This window comes from Aspergillus udagawae (genome assembly GCF_001078395.1).
Source record: "Aspergillus udagawae IFM 46973 DNA, scaffold_2, whole genome shotgun sequence".
In the NCBI taxonomy this organism is placed as follows: domain Eukaryota; kingdom Fungi; phylum Ascomycota; class Eurotiomycetes; order Eurotiales; family Aspergillaceae; genus Aspergillus; species Aspergillus udagawae.
In genome coordinates, this window is record NW_025091265.1 from 3,904,803 (window position 1) to 3,925,607 (window position 20,805).

The 20,805-nt window shown below is 50.3% G+C and overlaps 6 protein-coding genes across 6 annotated transcripts; 3 read left to right on the forward strand and 3 right to left on the reverse strand.

The window, feature by feature from the left end:
* Positions 1-49: 49 nt before the first annotated feature.
* Aud_003675 (uncharacterized protein) lies at positions 50-526 on the forward strand (the record flags this gene model as incomplete). Its single annotated transcript, XM_043288622.1, has 1 exon — positions 50-526. The coding sequence occupies one exon, from the start codon at positions 50-52 to the stop codon at positions 524-526; it is 477 nt and encodes a 158-aa protein (XP_043144557.1).
* A 277-nt stretch (positions 527-803) lies between these two features.
* On the reverse strand, positions 804-3,162 carry Aud_003676 (glutamate--cysteine ligase; the record flags this gene model as incomplete). The annotated part of the gene is made up of 7 exons (XM_043288623.1): positions 804-1,805; positions 1,862-2,447; positions 2,503-2,628; positions 2,686-2,828; positions 2,890-2,955; positions 3,029-3,101; positions 3,152-3,162. 7 exons carry the CDS (start codon positions 3,160-3,162, stop codon positions 804-806), a joined length of 2,007 nt encoding a protein of 668 aa, XP_043144558.1.
* Positions 3,163-4,369: 1,207 nt separating this feature from the next.
* On the reverse strand, positions 4,370-4,817 carry Aud_003677 (NADH dehydrogenase [ubiquinone] 1 beta subcomplex subunit 7; the record flags this gene model as incomplete). The annotated part of the gene is made up of 3 exons (XM_043288624.1): positions 4,370-4,474; positions 4,554-4,678; positions 4,766-4,817. 3 exons carry the CDS (start codon positions 4,815-4,817, stop codon positions 4,370-4,372), a joined length of 282 nt encoding a protein of 93 aa, XP_043144559.1.
* A 479-nt stretch (positions 4,818-5,296) lies between these two features.
* Positions 5,297-7,567, forward strand: Aud_003678 (putative APSES transcription factor; the record flags this gene model as incomplete). The annotated part of the gene is made up of 3 exons (XM_043288625.1): positions 5,297-5,344; positions 5,463-5,649; positions 5,709-7,567. 3 exons carry the CDS (start codon positions 5,297-5,299, stop codon positions 7,565-7,567), a joined length of 2,094 nt encoding a protein of 697 aa, XP_043144560.1.
* Positions 7,568-10,360: 2,793 nt separating this feature from the next.
* Aud_003679 (uncharacterized protein) lies at positions 10,361-12,100 on the forward strand (the record flags this gene model as incomplete). The annotated part of the gene is made up of 1 exon (XM_043288626.1): positions 10,361-12,100. The coding sequence occupies one exon, from the start codon at positions 10,361-10,363 to the stop codon at positions 12,098-12,100; it is 1,740 nt and encodes a 579-aa protein (XP_043144561.1).
* Positions 12,101-13,198: 1,098 nt separating this feature from the next.
* Aud_003680 (uncharacterized protein) lies at positions 13,199-15,805 on the reverse strand (the record flags this gene model as incomplete). Its single annotated transcript, XM_043288627.1, has 1 exon — positions 13,199-15,805. One exon carries the CDS (start codon positions 15,803-15,805, stop codon positions 13,199-13,201), a length of 2,607 nt encoding a protein of 868 aa, XP_043144562.1.
* Between the last annotated feature and the right edge of the window lie 5,000 nt (positions 15,806-20,805).

The window sequence follows — 20,805 nt, forward strand, 5'->3', positions numbered from 1 at the left end:
CTCTTTTTATTTCTGCACCCGCACCTCCAGTCAACTCGACAAGTCCACAATGTGCTGGACACTACCAAACCAATCTCAGCGACAATGGGATGTCTCAACCCCAACCACGTGCAATCTGACAGAAGAGGTCGACGCAATCATCGCAGTGACAAAGGGGTTTCTCTCCGCCTTGGAAACAAAATCTCGCGATGACTTCGACAAGTACTGCGTCAAGGCAGGAGGGATGGCGCTCTGGCCACCACCGCCCAGCGTGCCACGATTTTGCACAATTGGCGCCTTTGTCGAACATATTTCCAAGATCAAGGACGATATCGACGAGCGCATCTGGGACCCTGAGGTGAAGGTGCACGAGTCGGCGAATCTAGCGGCTGTGTGGGCCCCGTTCAGGGCGAAGATCAATGGGGTTGTGAACCATGTGGGTGTTGAACTTTTCGTCCTCCACAAAATCAATGGGGAATGGAAGGTGACTGGTCTGGCTGATTCGTGTCGACGACCAACGGAGGATGAGAAAACTTCACTGGCATGAAATCATTTTGGCCCCACACATGCTCGGTTTCGAGGAACGAAATGCTCGGATGCGTCTAAGCGCTTCTGCAGAGAAAGTCCAAAACTAAAAGTGCAAGGGGGAGAACTGAAAAGGGTCTGGATATCAGAGACGGTTTTGCATAAGTTTGTAATGGGACACCAAGTAACGCAAGAGGCTGCTATCTATAGCTGAATGATATTTTCCACCAATGCCAGGTATTTGAAACAAACGTCAGTGAAACAAAGCTCATCACCAGATAATGCAAATGCTTTCGATCTTATTGGGCCCTGAGTAATTGCCACCCGACACTCCCATCCCTGCCCTCCTTTACGGTCATCTCTTCCACAGCTTTCACAAGGTCGTAGCAGATCTCAGAAGATACCACGCTATCCTGCTTATACGAAGGATGAGAGGCAACGAACTCACGAATCCACCGGGCCCCTGTCCAGAGAGTTCCGTTTGCTCGTTTCCTGATGAGGTCAAGGTAGGTAGCTAAGGAACACCGAGTCTCCACGTCTACATTGACGCTATTCAGGTACGATTCAACAAGTGGAATGAGCCCCGGGAATGATCCATCAGCAGCGCCATTGACAATGTCATCAATGGTCATCAGATCGTATTCCAAATCCACTGGTCCAAGTGGAGGTGACGGAGGGGGTGTATTGTAGGCAGAAGAAGTGGCCGATGAGGCCTCGCTGGCGCTGGTCGAACGATGACTCGCTCTGGGGGGACGGCGGGAGAAAGGATCTTTGCGGAAATAGAACTTCCGGTCCAGCACAGCATTGCGTGCATGAGCTGTCTCCATGTTCTCAGTGGTTCGCTGAATCGGTATGTAGAAGTTAAGGTCGAAGCTGAGAATGGCACGAGTGACGAGAACAATAAAGATGCTAAAAGCCGCATTCTCAAAGTCCGTCATTTGAATCTCCATAGAACGGAATTCGACACGCCAGCCAATGTCAGCCTTGTCTGGTGGCGGCGGCTTGAAGCGCATGTGCTGCCAATTAGTCGACTGTAAGTTCTCAAAGTGGTCGGCTTTGTTCAGATCCAGCTCGTCCAGATCCTCTGAGAAGATGACCAAGGGGTCACGGATGAAAAGGTGGGCAAAATGCGTCGCCAACAAATCATCCATGCCACCCTCAATAAGGCGTTTCTTGATGTCTTCATCTACGATCAGTTCAGGATCCAGGTACTCCTTGCGCAACCTGGGGTCCTGGGAGATGTAGGTAGAATTGGATGCGTATCGAGACTTAGGGATCCTCCATCTATCATTCTTCAGTGGCTGGTGTTTTTGTTAATTCCATTCCGTCGAAAGGCAGGGGATACAAGATTCCTTACAAGTTCGCCAAGCTCTTCCCGCGTCCTATCGTCGACAGCATTCCCGATTTGATTCCACCGAACGTCAGTATCGACAAGGAATCCCTTGTATATTGGTGTTGCAGCCGTAAGTGCCAGTAGAATGGGTCCCAGCGGGCTAAGCTGGTCATACAGTTTTCTCCCTTCCGTTATGTTTTTTGCTTGAAATGTAATCTGAAGACAGCAACTGCCCATTCCAAACGCCATCGCATCCATATAGACATGGCCTTCCTTCGCTGCTCCATTTCGAACATCATCATCCTCAGGCCAATTGTGGAGATCATAGTTGACAGTGGGGTCCTTGAAAGGCACCGGGGTGTTCTTGTCCACGAATACTGGCACATTCAACTCGACCTTCCGCCCCCTTCTCGATCTGATATTTGCTGCCAATGTTGGGAATCTTATATGCGGATTAGCAATTTCATCGGGGACAAACTGCGAGCGCAGTGCTGGGCCAGATGGAGGATAGTAAGGCTGAATGTAATCATCCTTCGTTCCTAGACGAGGGAACGTGGTAAGTGTGATGGGGACCTCGTTCGGCGCCATGTGAGACTTTGCAATCTCTCGCCTGAACCGTGCAGTTAGTGACCGTAAATACTTCATGATGGCAATAACAAACGCACCTCCATTTCATATTCGATTCCACTTTCAGAAGATCTTTGAAGTCGATTCCCCACGGCCTACCTGGAGTAGCCTCTAGCATAAAGCGGCCGAACTCGGGATGGAAATGAGGAGGTTCTTCGCCCTCACTAGTCGCTAAGTATTAGGCAGATCCGGTAATAAGGCACACGACCGAAATAGCTTACTGTTCTTTACCATGTGCCGGACCAGAGCGCTTCTCCTTCCACAATGCCTCGTCTCTGGCCAGGGATTTGAGAATCTCGGCTTGAGCCAGAGACAATCGCGCTTTTTTAGCCTCGTCGTCGACAGCTACCACGAGGTACTCGACCTGACTCTGTGTGAGCCATTTGGCCAGAAAGAGCAATCAATTCGTAGGAAGAGCAATCTACCTCGTCACCCCAGAGCAGCGCATCACGCTCTTTCCCTTTGGCTCTATTCCAGATAGCCAGTAATTGCTATCCATTATGTCAGTAACGGTGCTGGGAACCATGTCGCACGGACAGAGAACGTTGACTTCAAGGGACTGACCTCAATTCCCCATTTCCGTACTTGATCGGAACGTTTCTTGGCTTCCTCCCACTCAAGTGCTGTTCCAAGTGCTCTTAAGCTAACATTAGCACCAGATTCTGCGCATCGTCACTATTGACGTACAGTAAACCCATCGTATCACGAAAGAGCCAACCAACGCAGTACAATCAACCGAAGCGGTCAAGCTGAGGACAAATCCGAGAACCCAACCCGCAGGGAGGAGGCGGAAATCCCTGGCAGTCTAGACCTCGAATGAAGGCGGGCCCAGCGAGTAAGCTGCAACCAACGTCCGTGGCAAGTGATACAAAGTATCTAAGGTACGCAGCAACAGGAGAAGAAAAAGTGAGATTATCTGATCATTACAGAAGTGATGGTTGGACTTTATCTGCTTTTTCGCGCCGAAGCTTCGGTGGCCGGAATCAAGCGCCTATTGGTGTAAACCTTTCCACTGGCATAGTAGTGGGGGAGGATTTTTCGTTCCCGCGGGGCAGCAAAAATCGGAATAGTCACTAAAAAACCATATAATGTTGCTGATAGCGGCGGAAACTGCGCGAAGAAGATTTATAAGCAACCTGGAAATATTCCAAAGCGCGGAGATATCGGATCATGTGATTACGTCTGTGGCACGTAATAGGTCGTATCTTGTTTATTTTTCGAAGCAAACAACTAGGACATAGGCAGTCTTGTAGCTCACTATCGATCGTCAATGAGTTGTTGAAGACATCTGAACTTTGCGATAATGCCCGTACGATTTAGGTAGCGTGCCATGGATGATAGGTTGTTTATATGGCCTTGCTCTAATGCAAACTTCGGAATTGACATCCAGGCAGTGCTGAAATTGAGTTCTTCTTTATGCTACTCGAGGAAAGACTGTTTACTGGGAGGGTGAGGCTGTCACCGCTGAATGGTATGACACATCGAGACTGCCCCGAGATCAGCGCTTCCATGAGCCGCTCGGAAATGGCCACATTTCGACCAGAACTCCTGGCATAACTGAAGGATAGACAGGAAGCGGGGACGGATATATATACGAGAACACGAAGAGCTAGCGCTGTTGGAAAGCAGATTTGCTAACACCAAGGGCCAACAGCAATCCGCAATCAGCAGCCACCTTTTGGAGTCGACTGACCACCACAACAGCGTGTAAAGGAATGTAGTTCGTGCAGAAGGCATCTCGATGGATCAACAGGGCTTAGGTGCTCATTGGCACAGTCTCGGCAACTTTATTGCGAAGAAAGATCCCAACGCCAGTCAGTGCATGGACAAATAACCTCATAACCTTTATTATGTACATAGTCGGTTCCTCCGTTAATTTCGAGTGCACAGTTGGTCTCTCACAAATCAGTTGCTCCGGGCACCATTCTTCGCGGCTCGCAGCTCATCCATCTTGGCGACACGCTTCTTGAATTCCTCATATTGACACTTCTCGTAGCTGTGTCTCTCATCCTATAGCAGAGGTTCAAGGGTTAGTTGCTGCCGGAAAGCCCTAAATCAAGTACTGGTACGCAAAGCACAGTTGTAATACCTCGCATTTCCAAGGAAGGTAGTACTCCTGCTGTCGGCAACGGTTCAATGGGATCAGGAGGTGTGCACAGGAGTCTCGATACGGAAGGGGAAGACGAGCATCGGACATTTCTTGACGGGAAGCAACTATCTCAATGAGTTAGCAGTCATTGCAGATATCAATCCTTCGTCGTCCGATTTCAGGATTCGAATGTCAATGGCACCAAAACATACCAGTGCTATCCCCAAGCCCAACGGCGCTCTTCACTGACTCCACGACAGTCATTTTGACGGACAAACGTATTGCAGGGAAGAGTGTGGTTGAAGGACAAGCGACCGAGCAAGGATGTTTGCACCTCTCCTGCTGGCATCCATCTGTTCCTTCGTTCCGCGATACGGTCAGGTGATAGCACGTGACTCGCCCTCCGCAATGGGACTAGCGCATCTCCGGACCACTTTACGCGGTTTCTTTCCTCCCAAGCGCGTCGTCGCTAGCCAGCCTGCAAAGCATCGCGTTTCTGGGATGTCACTGACTGTTCAACGAGCCACTGGTGGCTAATACTTCATCTTTTGGTCTTCAAAGCTGTTGTTTCATGATCTATTGGCCTCTTATATTGTTGCCTGCTCTTTAATGCCCAAAAATAGGTTAATCTAGGCTTCGCGATTGGCCATCAGAGGCCGTCAAGCCGCGTCAAATCATCTGTTAGCAGTTAACAGTACGGGAACATACTGATTGCATCACAACGGTTTGCGGAGACGGGCATTATGGCGGCGGTGGATTTCTCAAAAATCTATTCTGCTACATACAGCAGCGTGAGTTTTTTCTAATCGTTTCTCTATCTTTCCCTACAGCCTCGATTTTCTCCCTTTCCTCTTTGCATCCAACTTACCCCTTCCTTCGCCGCGCAGCGAATCTAACACGGTTCAATAGGTTCCAGTGTACGAGTTCAAAATCGATGGCGAAAGTGTTATGCGCCGACGAGGCGATAATTGGATCAATGCCACACATATTCTCAAAGTAGCTGGTTTTGACAAACCGGCGAGAACCCGGATTCTCGAGCGTGAGGTCCAGAAAGGGACCCATGAGAAGGTTCAGGGTGGTTATGGCAAATACCAGGGTAGGATATCCTACACGCTCAAGTGCTGGTGTTTGTCATTCGACTAATATTGTGGATAGGAACATGGATCCCACTTCCCGAGGGTCGTTTACTCGCCGAGCGCAATAACATCATTGACAAGCTAAGGCCGATTTTCGACTATGTAGCAGGGGATCACACTCCTCCACCGGCACCGAAACATACTTCCGCCGCCTCATCGAAACCAAGAGCCTCCAAAAAGAAAGCTGTGAATGAGCAAGTATTCAGTGCTGCCAAACCCATTCGCAACATGGGACCACCGAGCTTCCCGCACGAACAATTTGAGATCAACCCCGGTTATGATGATAACGAATCGATCGGGCAGGCGACACTCGAGTCTTCATCCATGGTGGCAGATGAAGAGATGATGCCTATGTCGCAACATGGTTCTTATTCTCGAAAGCGCAAGCGTGAAATGAACGAAGTCACTGCCATGTCGATTAGTGAGCAGGAGCACATACTCTACGGTGATCAGCTGTTGGATTACTTTATGACAGTTGGAGACGCGCCGGAAGCAACACGGATTCCGCCTCCACAACCTCCAGCCAATTTCCAAGTGGATCGTCCAATTGACGATTCAGGCAATACCGCTCTTCATTGGGCCTGTGCAATGGGGGATTTGGAGATTGTGAAAGATCTATTGCGAAGAGGCGCAAATATCAAGGCATTATCAGTCCATGAAGAAACGCCTCTGGTACGCGCTGTCTTATTTACGAATAATTATGAGAAGAGGACATTTCCGACACTTCTGGACCTACTCCTTGACACTGTCTCGTTTAGGGACTGGTTCGGCGCCACCATTTTCCATCACATATCCGAAACTACCAGGAGTAAAGGGAAATGGAAGAGCTCTCGATATTACTGTGAAGTCCTGTTGGAGAAGTTGCACAATACCTGCTCGCAAGACGAAATTGACCTGCTGCTCTCCTGCCAAGACTCAAATGGGGATACAGCCGCTCTAGTTGCAGCTCGAAATGGCGCATTTCGCTTGGTCAATCTCCTTCTGGGGCACTGCCCGCGAGCTGGAGATCTGGTCAATAAGAAAGGCGAAACGGCCACTAGCATTTCCCAGAGAGCGCATCCCCCCGAACGGGATATTCCTCCCCCGCCATCTTCAATAACAATGGGGATTGATCACACAGACGGCGATCTCACTGTCCTGGAAAACCCGGACCAAACCGTTGCTCTTCCGTCCGAAGCTTCCCCTGCCACCTCAGCCTTACTTGCCAAGATTAGTGCCATCATTGCCGAAACAAACAAAAAGCTCGCGACTTGTTACGGGCATACAAAGTCTAATGAACCAGACTCAGACGACATCGCGAATCCCGAAGCTTTGTACGAGCAGTTGGAGCTGGATCGGCAGAAGACTCAGAAGCAGACTGCCGCCTTGGAAGCCAAAGAGGCGGAAGGAGAGCCAGTTGAGGCACAGCTTGAACGATATGAGCGACTCAGAAGCACTTACGAATCTCTTTTGGAACAAATTCAACAAGTTCGCCTGAAAGAACGACTAACATCAATGCCGCCACCGGCGAAAGAGAACATGATGCCGTCCTCGAGCGATCAGAACCAATTATTAATCACTTATCAACTGGCGCGACAACTATGCTCCCTACAGAGAGCGCGCCGTGCAGCTGTCAGGGATCTAGCCCAGCAGACCGCCGACGCGGGTGTGAGCACCAAATTCGATGTGCATCGGAGGCTCGTTGCTCTTGCAACGGGCCTAAAGGAGGAAGAGTTAGACCCCATGGCCGCGGAGTTGGCTGAGACGTTGGAGTTTGACCGAATGAATGGAAGGGGGCCTGGCGGCGAATCACCTGAGCCAGTGCAAAAGCGTTTCCCTTCTCAAAGGGAGCCATCGTCGCTCCCGTTCTCTGGGCCAGCAGTATCTGTGGACGCCTGAATGGGATGACTTGGCTGAGAAGCATGTTCATATTCGTCTCCCCAATCGTACAAGGTTGTACGCCTTTCTGATTTGCTACCATTCCGAAGCGGGGGACTTCCTACCTCTGCATACCCATTTCTTCTCTGCTTGTCCCTGCACTATCTCATGATTTCCGATGCTCATTGCGCTCCTGGCGGGACAGAATGATGCGATGTCTGGCCAGCAGATACCCAAGCTCAATTTCGTATGTTTTTTGAATGAATCTCGTGTTCCAGACTACTCAGTGAATTCTCTGAGAACTTATCTTATTCGACTATTGCATGTTGATCTCTCATCCGTGGTGACCACGGTTGATAATAACCGCCCGACACTGGTTCTGCAGCGAATGAAGAGCTTTGTACATAGTAACAGGCCAAATTATGCTGAACAGCAACGGTATGCGTTTCGACGATAACGAATTTCAAGCAGAAGATAGAAGTTGTATCAGACTGTCTCAGAGTGACATCATGATCAGTCTTAGCTGGCGATCATTGCATGCAAGGGAGAAAACCATAGAGCCTCCGTCTGTGGCAGTCTTAAGTATCTCGCTATTGAAATCGGCGCCAAGTTGTCAAGGGTAGCAAGAACCGCCAAGAAATGCCATGTATAGCTGTTCCGTTATCCCGTGCCATCATAAGAATGCTGCTAATTCTGTGCTTGCTCTTCAACACAAAAATATCAGGACGCGCCGGACAGGCAGAAATATTGGATAGTAACCATCCCCGCACCCCAATTCAAATACCCAGCTAAGAGTCACAACATAGGCACCTAGGGAGACTCGTTAAGAGTGAACAGCCTACAAACTCGATCCGGCAGTCCTATTGGCTCAGGAGGATCATATGCAGGCAGCACATCGCACATCCTGCAAGCGGTCCAGCACCGCCTGACAGACCAGTCAGAAGAGGCGGACGGCGGTTCCTGGGCGAACCCTACAGCAGAAGCGGTTGGCTGGCGGCGAGCAAGGCCACGTTGAAGACGCTAGACTGGGATCATCCAACTGGAGCGCGAAGACCTGGACCAATCATGGTTGTCGTTTGATAGAGAGGAGATTAGTACTCCGTATCTGCGTTGTCTCGTGTTGTGGGATTATTGCTAGGTATGGCTGAGACACAGGCTTGATCATATCTATGTGCGTTATTAAATCATATATTGTGTTGATGACCATGGATGAATAGAGCAATCTAAATGAGACCAAACGGATTGCAGTCGTTGACCTTATTCATCAGGCCTCCATCAGACTCGATGCTTTCCTTACCTAGGTAAGGTCCCTTAGTCCATTTCATTGTTATTTTCTGGATCATCCAATCAGCAATGTCTGCTCATACTTTGTTCTCCGTAGGCTAACTTTGTTTGGTTAGAGTTTCTGCCAAGCGAGCCACTCAGCGTATGCATCTGACACTGCAACCACTGACTTGTCTCAACCCATCATCTCCCGCCCAACTGTCTGGAAATAATAATGAAATTCACTTTCTTTTAAGATTGCCTGGAACAACGCCTTTCAGGAAGCTCTTCCTTTCCTCTTCATCTTCACACTCTTTCTTCACTCCTCCTGTTCATCATCTTCTCCTCCTCTCCCTCCCCATACATCTCCATCCGTCCTCTCCATACATCCATACCTAATCCATCTTCACTTCTTCCCCCTTTTCTTCTTCTTCCGCGGCTTCTCTCTTCTGATTGATACTTTGATTCTCGACGTTTTGCATTAAGATTATCTTGTCCCCCAATCACACTTGGCTCCCTTTGTCTCCATCGAGCTTTGGCTGCTGAACCCGTCCAGGGGAAAAAGGCGGGCGGAAAAAGAAACAAGAAAAACCAAAGCAGGTGACTGGCGCGTATCAGGCCGATACCCGAACACTGACACCTTTGCGGAGTTCATCCTCCTCGCCCCCCAAACGCCCTTTTCTGCCACTGCACGTCGACCTTCTTCCTCCCTATTCTTCTTTCCCCCTCACGGCTGAGAAACAGACTCTATTTTTTTTTTCTTGTGCGGGATACCAGGACAAATAATAAAGTCGTTTAATAGAGGGGAAAACAAAAAAAGTCTTACATTTCATTTTTGAAGGGAATTCTCCGCTTCGCGTCGATTTTTCTTCTCTTCGTCCTCTTCTTTGGCCATCGCTTGTGTCAGAGCTTCTTTCCGCTTATCTCGCGTCAAGCGTCCTTCAACACTGCTGGAGTTGCAGAGCACACTCCACGGGTTCATATTATCTTTCTTTCTGATCGGAAACTACTTGCTGGATTCTTCTTGGACGACATTATTGACTAAACCTCTAATTGTCGCGTCTCTCACTCTCGGATCGCATCTGTCGTCGCCGCCTTCTTTCACTTTCATGTCCATTCTGAGCTAAGGCTTCACTTGTGACACATTGAGTTGCTCATTCGTTCTACGTTGGGGTATCATCTTGTTGCTGTCCTCGTTGGATCTAATCATTTACTCTCTTATCACTTCTGGTTAGTTGCCTTGGATTGGTATGTTAATTTGCTCATGCTAACATGTTGTAGGTCCTGTCTACTGGCTCTTTTCCGAACAAAATCAAAATCACCAGCAACACTTTCCTCACATTCCGTCAATCTTTCCGAGGGATTCAGCAGTGTTGCCTGATTATCTCCATCCTGTGTGCCGTCGACATCATCCTAATAACGTAATTTTCGAACGAAGCCATTTGTTAATTCACCGATCCACCTCCCTCCTGCCATTCACGCCGTGTTGATACTACTCTTTTATTATCTCGTGCACATATTGTCTATATCCCATCTACACAAACCTTGAGTATGGACGCTGGCGGTCTTGCTCAAATGACTTACAATTCGTCATTCGGTAACGGCAACAGTCTCGGAGCTCCTGGTTCCGGGTTTGCTTCTCGGAGAAAAGGCTCCAACATCAAACGTTTGAACGTGCCTCCTCCACATATTTCTACCATCGATGAGTCCCAGCCTTCGGCACCGGTTCCTACCCCTCGTACTAGCCGGTCGCATCTTTTGGCGGGTCTGAGAACTGCTCCCAAATCTGCGACCCTGCCGTCCGCATCACAACGTCAGCAGCATCTTGGCCTGGAAACAGGACGATATGGAGCCCATACCAGTGGCGCAGCTGATCGTGGTCCGCAGACTGCGACGGGAGCTGGCTTTCCCCGGCGTTCGTTTGCCGCCAATCAACATTTGGACATGGGATCTGGGCGGCCGATGTACACTCTACCGGAACAGGTGCTTGCACCGCCGGCCATCGACGTCGCAGGTGATATGCCGATGGACGAGAGCCTTTACGCGGAACTGATGTCGACGAATCTCTTCTTGGCTGCCCAGCAGCAGCGCTTGCAGCAGCAGTTGATCAGCGTCACCGCTGCAGCACAGCAGTTTCAAGGTCTCAACCTTGGAGTGTCTATGGGGCAAGTCCCTGAAATGCCCTCTCTATCCGTTCCCGCTATGGGCTTCTACCAGCAGCAGCTCCAGCAGGGTGTTCAGCCTGTTGTGCAGCCTGTCCCTGGTCAACCGGGGCTATTTTCTGTTTATAATCCTCTAACTGGCCAACACAATTATGTTTACGACAACAGCTATATGCAAGAGAATGCTTCTTCGCCCTACCGGGATGAGGAGGCTCAGTCACCCGTCATGCACACTCCGGCTTTCTATGCTGAGGTGTCTCCGCCTTCGGAGTCAGTGCAGACCCCCTTGGAAAGGCAGCAGACAGTCTCACCCCCGAGAACCAGTCCATCGCCTCCTAGGGAGGTCACTCCTCTTCCACCCCCATCCGCCAACGCGTTCCGCCGGGGTCACAAGAAGAGTTCGTCCGTCAACCCAGCAGCAGGAGCCACGATTGACACTGCCCGGGCCAACAACGCTGCGGTCAACTCTACTGCTCCCAAGTCGGCTGTCTTCCCTTCCACACCGGCTACAGGCACCTTCGGGCCCGGTCAAAACCGCGCTGGAGAACATCCCGTTCGTCAACCCCGTAACCCTCCTTCCCTGGAAGAGCTCGTCGCCAAGCCGACCTCCAAGCACGAGGGGAGCAAGAACTTTGCCACTCGTCAGCGCCGACGTGCCATTCATAGCCTTGTGCGTGCGGGTATTGAACGACGTGGGGAGACCCGGAGCGCTGGGTATACCAGTAGTGGTGGCACCAACACTCCGGCTAGTGAAAAGGACTTTGCATTCTCTGATGGCGACGATGCTACTGTTCGCAGTGGCAGCCTTTCGAGCAAGCCTAGCCTGGGCAGTTTGCGCGCTGTTGCCAACGGTGCCATTGGCTCTGAGCGCAAGGAGCGATCCTCGCGGGAACGCAAGTCCCAGGACAGCCCTTATAACACGACTACCCCTGTCAGCGAAGACGGCAGTTTCTTCGGGGGCAAGTTTGCGGATCTCCGGGCGGAGCAAGTTTCATCTCCTCCAAGCGGCCCACCCTCTGTGGCTGCTGTCGTCGCAGGTCAGAAGACGGCAGCTCAGGCTCCCGAAAGGCGCAAGACGCCGATGCTCGTGCTTTCCAGCGCCGAAAAGCGCAAGACCTTGTTCATGTAATGTGGACGTCGTACATAATGTGACTCGAGACGTAACGGACTTGCCCCTCTTTGAATGTCTTTCTTTTTGTCCTCTTGGTCTTTTTACCGTTGCTCTGGCCCAGGCTAATCTGGAATACCAACTGTCTTGAGGCGGTATTTTGATTATTATGATATTGGTGCCTTCGTTTCCTTGACTTGTCCCAGTGTTTGGAACGCCATGGACCCCCAACCAACCGACACTTGTTCACTTGAAAGATACATCAACTCGGAGATGAATGACTCTCTTTCTTACTACCGTTCTGCGCCTTTTTCTCATTCTTTTAATTATTCGAAGAGATTGACGAACACATGGAACAAGCCTGCGGGGACATTCTTCTTTGGACTGAGACTCTGCTTGGCTTGACGTTTCATGTATCTCTCCTTACCTGTATGTACATCTGGCTATGTGCATATCGATTCCATAGTAATGGACCAAGTATTCGTACAGACATATTGCTCTAACGAGCATCTCACACCCCTTAATCATAGACTAGGGACGTAGCAGCCTTTACACTAGGAACAGAAGAAAACCGTTAAATCAGAGATCCAATTAATCGCTATGTCGATATTGACTGCGCATTATCGATCGTGACTCATGAGCATCATCAGGAAGGATAACTCGTGTCTCTTCAGAAATAGTAAGTATATGATCAGCAATCATGACCACGACTTATGCTATATGTTTCTTGCATATGATCAAATCGAATCAAATCAAATCGCCAACGGACATACTCGCTACCAACCAACAATAATAACAAGAAAGAATAAAAGCCGCCATGAATACCGTGTTCTCGCCGTCAATCAAATCGATACCAATGCAGTACAGTCCGAACAAAAAACGCAATAGTACAAACATTAGGGATATCCATCGAACCAAATCAAATCAAAACAAGCTGAGGCGAACGGCAGGTCAGGCTAGTGTAGAAAGGCAACGCCAATAAACAGATGAGATGAAAATGAGACCCGAGACGAATGCGAATGGTGTATGTATGCGACATATGCGAGGGGATGCTTTGGGGGACAAGATGCAGGAGGTACAGGAGGTGCAGGAGGTGAGCATGGTTTGGATGAGGCGAAGCTAGAAACTGAACAGGCCGCTCCGTTTCTTGCCGAGTGGGTAGACGACCAGCGCGGCGAGGAACAGGCCTACAGTGAAGCCGATTGCGACCTGGACCATGCCGTAGCCGATGTCGAAGACGACACCGTGGAACTGGTCGTCGGCGTGGGTCATGTTGCGGGCTGCGTCGACGAAGCCCTGCGTGCCGTTGGAGATGACGGCATAGGGCGAGTTGGTGGTTGTGATGGACTGGGCGGAGGCGATGCCTGAGATTAGGGAGCCGCTGGCGGCGAGGCCGGAGGGGACGAGCACGAAGATGGCGGGGAGCATGGCTGCAGCTGCGAGGCCGTGGCGGAGGCGGCTGTAGAGGTTGCCCAGGACGCCGATGACAAAGGCGCCGAGGGCGGAGGAGACCTGCGTGCTGGAGGCGAAGCGCTTGGAGCCGAAGTAGTTGGTGACGTAGCCGGCGAAGGCGATGCAGAGCATGACGGGGATCTGGCGCCATTTGGCCTGGTTGACGAGTGCGAGACAGAGAGTGAAGAGGATGACGAAGGGGAAGTGCTGCAAATACTCGTTGCGGATCGGGCTCGGGGGGCAGGTGTACTCAGTCGAGGCGTCCGAGTCCAGCAGGCCGTACACGGCGGTGCCGATGGTGATGCCAAAGCCGAGGAACATCGAGTAGATGATGGCGTAGACCATGCGCACGGAGCCGGCAACGATGCTGCGCGATTGCAGTTCCAGACTGGCGCACAGCACCATGTACCCGGGCAGAATCAGCGCGATCGACGATTGGGCCAGGGCCGAAAAGCAGAACAGTCGTTCGCCTCCGTACCGGATGCTGCCAAAGGCCCTGGCCAGGAATGAGGTCAGCACTGCCGCCGAGATCTCAAACACATTCGAGTACAGGTTCGAACGTGGGGACAGGACCAGTTGCAGGACACCCAGGAGGCATCCGAGCAGAAAGGCGATCGGCAGGTCGATCGGCCGGGCGTTGAAGGCAAACGGCCCCACGGACGCCGAAGCAAACCCGTGGACCAGGATGAGCATCCACAGGGAATACTTGTTCTTCTTCTTCATGATCTCCTCCAGCCGCTGGATGGCTTCTTCCACGCCAATCACGTCGTGAATGACCTCCTTATAGACAATATGTACATCGGAGAGCTTGCCCAGGTCCACTCCCTGGGCTGATCGGACCACCTTGACCTCGGTGGTGTGCGTGGACGCGTCGTCAAAGGAGATGATCATACAGCCGGGTATGTACAGGAACTGGCCGTCGATCTCCAAGACGCGAGCAGTCATGGTCATGTATTCCTCAAGGCGATGGGTCGGAGCACCGTACTTCATCAGTGCCCGGCACAGTCGGATGAGATACCGCTGGCGCGAGAGAAGCTCAGCGATATGGACGGTGATGCGGATCTCATCCTCCAACCGGGGTTTGGTCCAGCGTTTGCCACCCGTGCCGGGGATGGGACCACTGCTCCGCGAGCGCTTGAGCATCGCAATGGGCGAGCTGGACGAGTTCTTGGCCGTCGAGCCGGAGAGGGAGGTGCTGGATTGGCTTGGGGATTTTTCGTACCACTTTCGTGGACGCTGGGGTTGTTTCCAGCCAGGGTCCGGCGAGAGGCCCCGGCTGCTGACCTCCCCCAGACTGCTCTGGCGGGAGTGGCCATATCGCCCGCGGGAATAGTGGCTGCTGCCCGACGACTGGTCGTATAGCTTGAGGAGGGACGAGAGGATGCCTCCCCGGTAATGGGTCGGCCGCTCGACATAGGCGTCGGGATCTCTCTCTTCCATGGGGGTGACCTGTCCGGAGCGGAGTCCTGGGGACGGTGCGCGGATCCGGGTCAGAAAGTTAAAGTCTTTACGAGTCATTTGTCGCACGAGCTGATGGGCCTCTGAGGTTCGGGTCAATGTTCGTCCATCGACTAGGCCGTCTTCATCCTCGTCAGGAAAGTCGTCGTAGAAATGTTTATCGGAGAAATTGATCATGGGAATGTCACTACCATCTTCCGAAGGCGGCACCACCTCTGTGGGAGTCGATGCGACTGATGACGGCAGACTCGATCGGGGGCTTGGACGGGGAGATTTCGATGTACGTCCCAGAAGGGACGCCAGTCGCTGGGCTCGCTCCTGAGCAAACTGAAAGGCTCTCCCTTTCTCTCCGCTGATCTCATAGTCCCTTGGGATCTCCGACGAGCTCTCTTGGGAGTGGTCAGCGAGGCCCGTGACACCTGCAGGGGCGTTGAAGCCCGGATCCACCGGAGGAAATGAATGGGGAGCTCTCTCTGCAGCTGGAATGCTGGCGGCAGGCAATGGTCGCTGAGGGAGTGACGAGCCCCTTCCGTCAAAACGGGTCTCTGACGTCGATCCCGCTGCTGGAGCCTCGAGCAGGCCAGCCTCGCTGACGGTGAACTTGACGCGATTCGCACTTTTCAAAATGCCTGCATTCCGATGCCTACTCTGGGTGTTAATAGGATCCAGCGGTTTTTCCTGAGATGAGCTCTCATTGGGAGTCACAAGAGGAGAAGTACGCGTCCCTGAGGCAGATCTGCTCGCGTTATGGGATTCATCAGTAAGGCTTGAACGCCGGGACGAGGATATCGGTAGATCGAAGTATCCGCCGGCCATATTTGTAAAGGCCTTTCTTTACCCGACTGACGGATTGCGCAGAGACACAGGTGTGTCTGTGCTACCTCTTGGATTCCTTTTGGTCTTTTCACACAAGTTGTGCACCCTCCTGCCCCTTTTTCTTTCTTTAATTCCGATGTCTTGCTGCTTCTGCTGAATTAAATATTAAATTAGATAAGTATTATTATCTTTTGTTTTCTAGTTTCCCCTTTGCTTGTGAAGCAGCAGCGGGAAGGACGTGCAAGGTGTATTTGCGTAGCCTGGCAACCGGGTCAGATATGCACTTGCATCACACGGTAATCAATGCCAAAGATCAGAAGTAAGTACCGAGACACACCTCGCAGACTTCGTGCCAGAGCCGGAAGACAATGGAGGGCACGGATGATAAGATCTTGGGATTGTAGCAGGAGCTTGAGCTCAACCACTCAGTGGGATGGAAGGGGGTGAAGAACCCGCGACCAAGAATGCAAGTACGTCACGAATACATGGTCGAAATATCGGATATGAATACGCCAGCAGGGACCAGGCGAGAAAGAGTACGACAGGTGCAGGCGATCAAAAGAGAGAGGGGGAGGCGAAAGCAAAGACAGAGGTACACACACTCGACGAGGGAAAGGGGGAAAACCAGGGTAATGATGGGGAAATGACGAAGCGAGGATGAGAGAGGCAATTAAAAGAGAAGATTTCGAAAAATTATGAAACCAAATATCAAAATAAAAAAAGGATCTGAGGTTGTCTGTGTGAGGATGTGGATGGAAGCAGCCGAATTCAGCCAGAGCAATGAAGCGAATGCGGATAGGGACAGGAGAAAAAGGCTATTGATCAACAGCGAACTTCCTCAGCACCAAAGTCATATGAAAAAATGACCAATTAGTCTCAACCTTTTTCTGGTTTTGTGTAGCAAGATGATGTCTGTGGGGATGAAGAAAAATACTGTGTGATTTTCCTTTTCAGGTAACTGACGTGAGGCGAGGGAGGAGGAAGAGGAGATTTGTATCGGAAGCTTTGCCACAACACCTCGGAGGAAATAATATGAGGGCAGCAGATAAGAAGGGGGTTGAGAGATGATTAATTAACGGATGGGGCAGTCTTGGTCTGATTCTAGAAGGAAGAGACAATAGCAATGGTGTGCTTGGAAAACAGAAGAATATCACTACGCATCACCGAGACCAGCCAGAGGATTTTTGAAAACATAAAGGCACTTGTTGATTCATGGTATAATGGTAATGGTAATGGTAATGGTAATGGCTTTGACTTTCCATCCTCCTCCAATGATGAATTTGATTTAATGAATTAACAATTAAAAAAAAAAAGTAAAAGAAAAAGAAGGGACATATTAACAGATGGTAACACCCAGCCGCCAGAAGACCTAGACCATTAGAACGGCATTGCAGGCATAAGCATAGATAGAACTACTCCGTAAACTAGACAGATAGTAAGGCCAACGACTAAGCTGGTTCCACGGGATCCATGAGAAGTAGCGCAGTGGCCTAAGGATCTAGTCACTGGGACCGAAGAAAGAATCAGAGTCACATTGGCTTGTGCTTTGCTCAGTCAGGCCTCAGGAGGACACGTCCTGAACCCCTGAGGTAAAGTCGATCAATCTGAAGCAAAGCCAGCAAAGATCCATTCTGAAATATCCGTTTTCAGGATTGATATTTCAAAAATCATCCTGCCAGAGGCATCTCCACCATGCAGCGACAGGTTCTGCTTATAGATAGTCCTAAAACCAAAGTCAGAGCAGCCACAAGCCAGCGTCTAGAAAAAGAGAAGGGGATTTTCCGCTAGTTTTGCCCTTTTTTCCCTTTTTACGTTTATCATCATGGTGTGGAACAGTGGGAGGCAAAAAAGAACCGGCAATGTGGATCATCCGAAGACTGATAGACACTTATCTATATCAGCAACTGTTTAGCGCCCGAACGGAACCGTCGTCTAGAACTTCTGAGACCAAACGGGGAACTGGGTAGTTGGAAGTGGGAAGTTTGGAACTGGGCTCGGGGGGGAAAGACGGATGAGAACCAGGCTAGGAGACAATCCGTGGTTCTTGGGAGAAAACAATGAGAATGTGCGCATAGGAAGTGTTGTTGCCATCACGTCAGGTCAGGGTCAATCATCGGCAACCCGATGGCCGATAGGAATCCACGGGATTGACTGTGATAGGATGAGGCAAGGAAGGACATAATCTTCCAGCTTGAGGATGGTCAAGAAAGACAGATGGACATTGGACATCATCGACAGGACGCGAGAGTTCAGTTCTTCCCAAGTGGGGGTGATGGTGGGGCACAACAATAGACGGGTCTTAGCTTCTAAGGTACCCTGGTAACCATTAACTAAACACTAGGTATGTATGAGTTCTATGATACCAAGTGATAACTGATAAGAAGGCATGAAGATTACGAAGCTTCCGGAGACGTCAGGAATGGCCAACCAGAGATCCTCATTCTTCACATGGACAAGTGAGGTCGAGAGTAAGTGGTGGTGCTGGGCTTGCTGCAGCTGCATGTCAAATAATGAATAAAATGCAGTTAGTTATGCAATCAGCCCAGCACATCCTCCCGACTGCTGTAGTCCAACCCCTTGGCAGTGGTCCCCTGATGATCATCCATCTCTCTAGTAGGTTCGGGCGTGGAAGGAGCTATGACTTTTTTCTGTCTATAGCTCAAGTGCTAACTGCTAACCATACTAGCACTGACGTGGTGACTGCTAGCTATACCAATGCCCAATCTCCACTCCAAGGAGCTTCAAGAATGTTTACTCTGTAGATGTTTTCCAAGACAAAGTGAAACGTACGTATGCCTCCCAAGACGTTGTATCTACCTCAACTGACTCCTTACTTCGCTCCCGGAAGTGGCTTGCAGCTAACCCTCCGAAGGATCGACCATGATACCATCTCCACTAACCAGCAATGCGTACGCAGTCCAAGCAAGGCTCTCCCCTCCTGATTCCAGAAACCAGACAAAAGAACCTGATCGGTGCGATTCCACCTCCAATGTTTGCTCCAGGCAACACCTAAGGACTTCACTCTGGGCCCCTTTCATGATGTCAACGGGATGCACGGTGCCTCAAGTCTGGATGATTGCGCGGCGGGGTGTTACACAGCCTCTTGGTAGGTAGGCAGGCAGGTTTGATCCGTTTCCTGTTTAAGGAGTTTGACGACGACTTTTTTGCGCTCTCTTTTGTTTCGATTTACGCAGTGGCTGGATCATATGCACTCTCCTACTCTGTGTCTTGGAACATGAAGACAATACCTTGGCAATTCACGCCCCTATTCTCACCACGACATGTGCAGGATGGTCAACTCAAACCGGTACCATTCCAGTATCACCAGGAGGACGGTCACCGAGGATGACTGTACCACCTGCGCAGACGCAGGGACCAATATTTGATCCTCATTTCGTTGGTGCTGGGAGAGGGGGAAACGGCGGCAAGGGAAGTGTGACTCTTGTGACAGAGTCACACCGGGGATGGATCGCTTCCGACCCGGACGGATCAAGTACAGGGCGGCAAAGCAATTATGACAAGGTACCGGTTGCCATTTAATTGAAAGGGAAAAACGAGGTAAATGCCCGTCGTTGAAGTGTTGAAGTGATGAGGTGGATATGGGAGTACAGTCGAGGAGTTGATGAGGATGAGGACTCATGAAACTGCTATTTCTGGATTGGGCGGTGGATCCGAGCTCTCGGGTGATATGAGAAAATCCTCAGCGTGGCAAGATGATTGGCGACTGCTGAAGAGCTTAAATTGCCCAGTCTCCCTGATTATCCAGAAGTAAGAAAAATTACCATAGGCGCTAAGTACCTACTCGGTACTGCTAGTGCTAGGTACTAGAGTGCTCTGAGTAGTTAATACAGCAGGTCAAGCGAGTCCTATCATAATAGATCCAGTCATCGGCACTTCTAGATCTTCGCCTGCCCCATAGCCTCTGTTTCTCTGGTCATGCGGATGGCAGACCTTGCCACTTATCTAGCTTAACAAACTGCTTACTGCTTACTGCTAACGACAAATTCGGAAGATTGGCGAGAAAAATATGATTATCACATGGCAGGCTAGACCAGACCCGCACTGTTCGCCGTGTTCTAGAAGGTAGGCTGTAGTAGACATCTATTGACTATTCCATAGAGTAATACTTCTGGCACATGAATACTCTTATCTAAGAATTACAATTACATGTCAGGCACATCCGATGTATATGACTACCCGGCCCAGAGAGACGATGGAGACTACAAATAGAAATAAAGATATATATATATATATATAAATACACAGCATGACCACCAACCCCTCCCACGTGAAAACACCACATATGTATGAGATAGCATCCTGCATCCTTAATTGGATACTCGGAGGATTAGCCACTTCCTTTGACTGGTAAAAACAAGCTGAAGAGTCGGTCAAGCCGAACTGCTGGACTACTCTACTAGTATCTGCTCCGTAGAGTGGTGTATACTACGTAGCACCAAGCTTGGACCTCACACCCTCCTCTACATTACATGACGGAATATACAGGAAGACCAAGACCGGACGCGATGAACTGAATTGCTGCCCAATGAAGCCTGAGCTTGAGTCTGGACCCGATGACCGAAGGCCCCGATCATTCATTATGGATACTTTGTGTGCGCTAGAAAGTACCCACCCTAGGTACGGAGGAGTCTAGGACATATGCTATGGTAGACTCCTAGAGTGGGATAGTTTCTTGAGCGCAAATGATAGTATCATCACTCAAGAAATAATGCATCTGCATGCATGGGAGGTGGAATTGTGGAATCCTTATATCTGCGAGATACTCGTAGTTTCAGGTAGATTTTGCTGTCATTACCTGCGAAGGTATCAAACCATATAGGATGTGGTGATGTATATATTTCAATCCTGTGGCGTTAACGCAGGAGTGCTGGTATTCTAGGAACGACTACATGTGATTGACGTAGTCTAAGGTCATGCTCATGTACCGAGTCATTTGCGCTAAGCGCACTATGTTTGTACTTGTTTCTTGTACTCTCAGG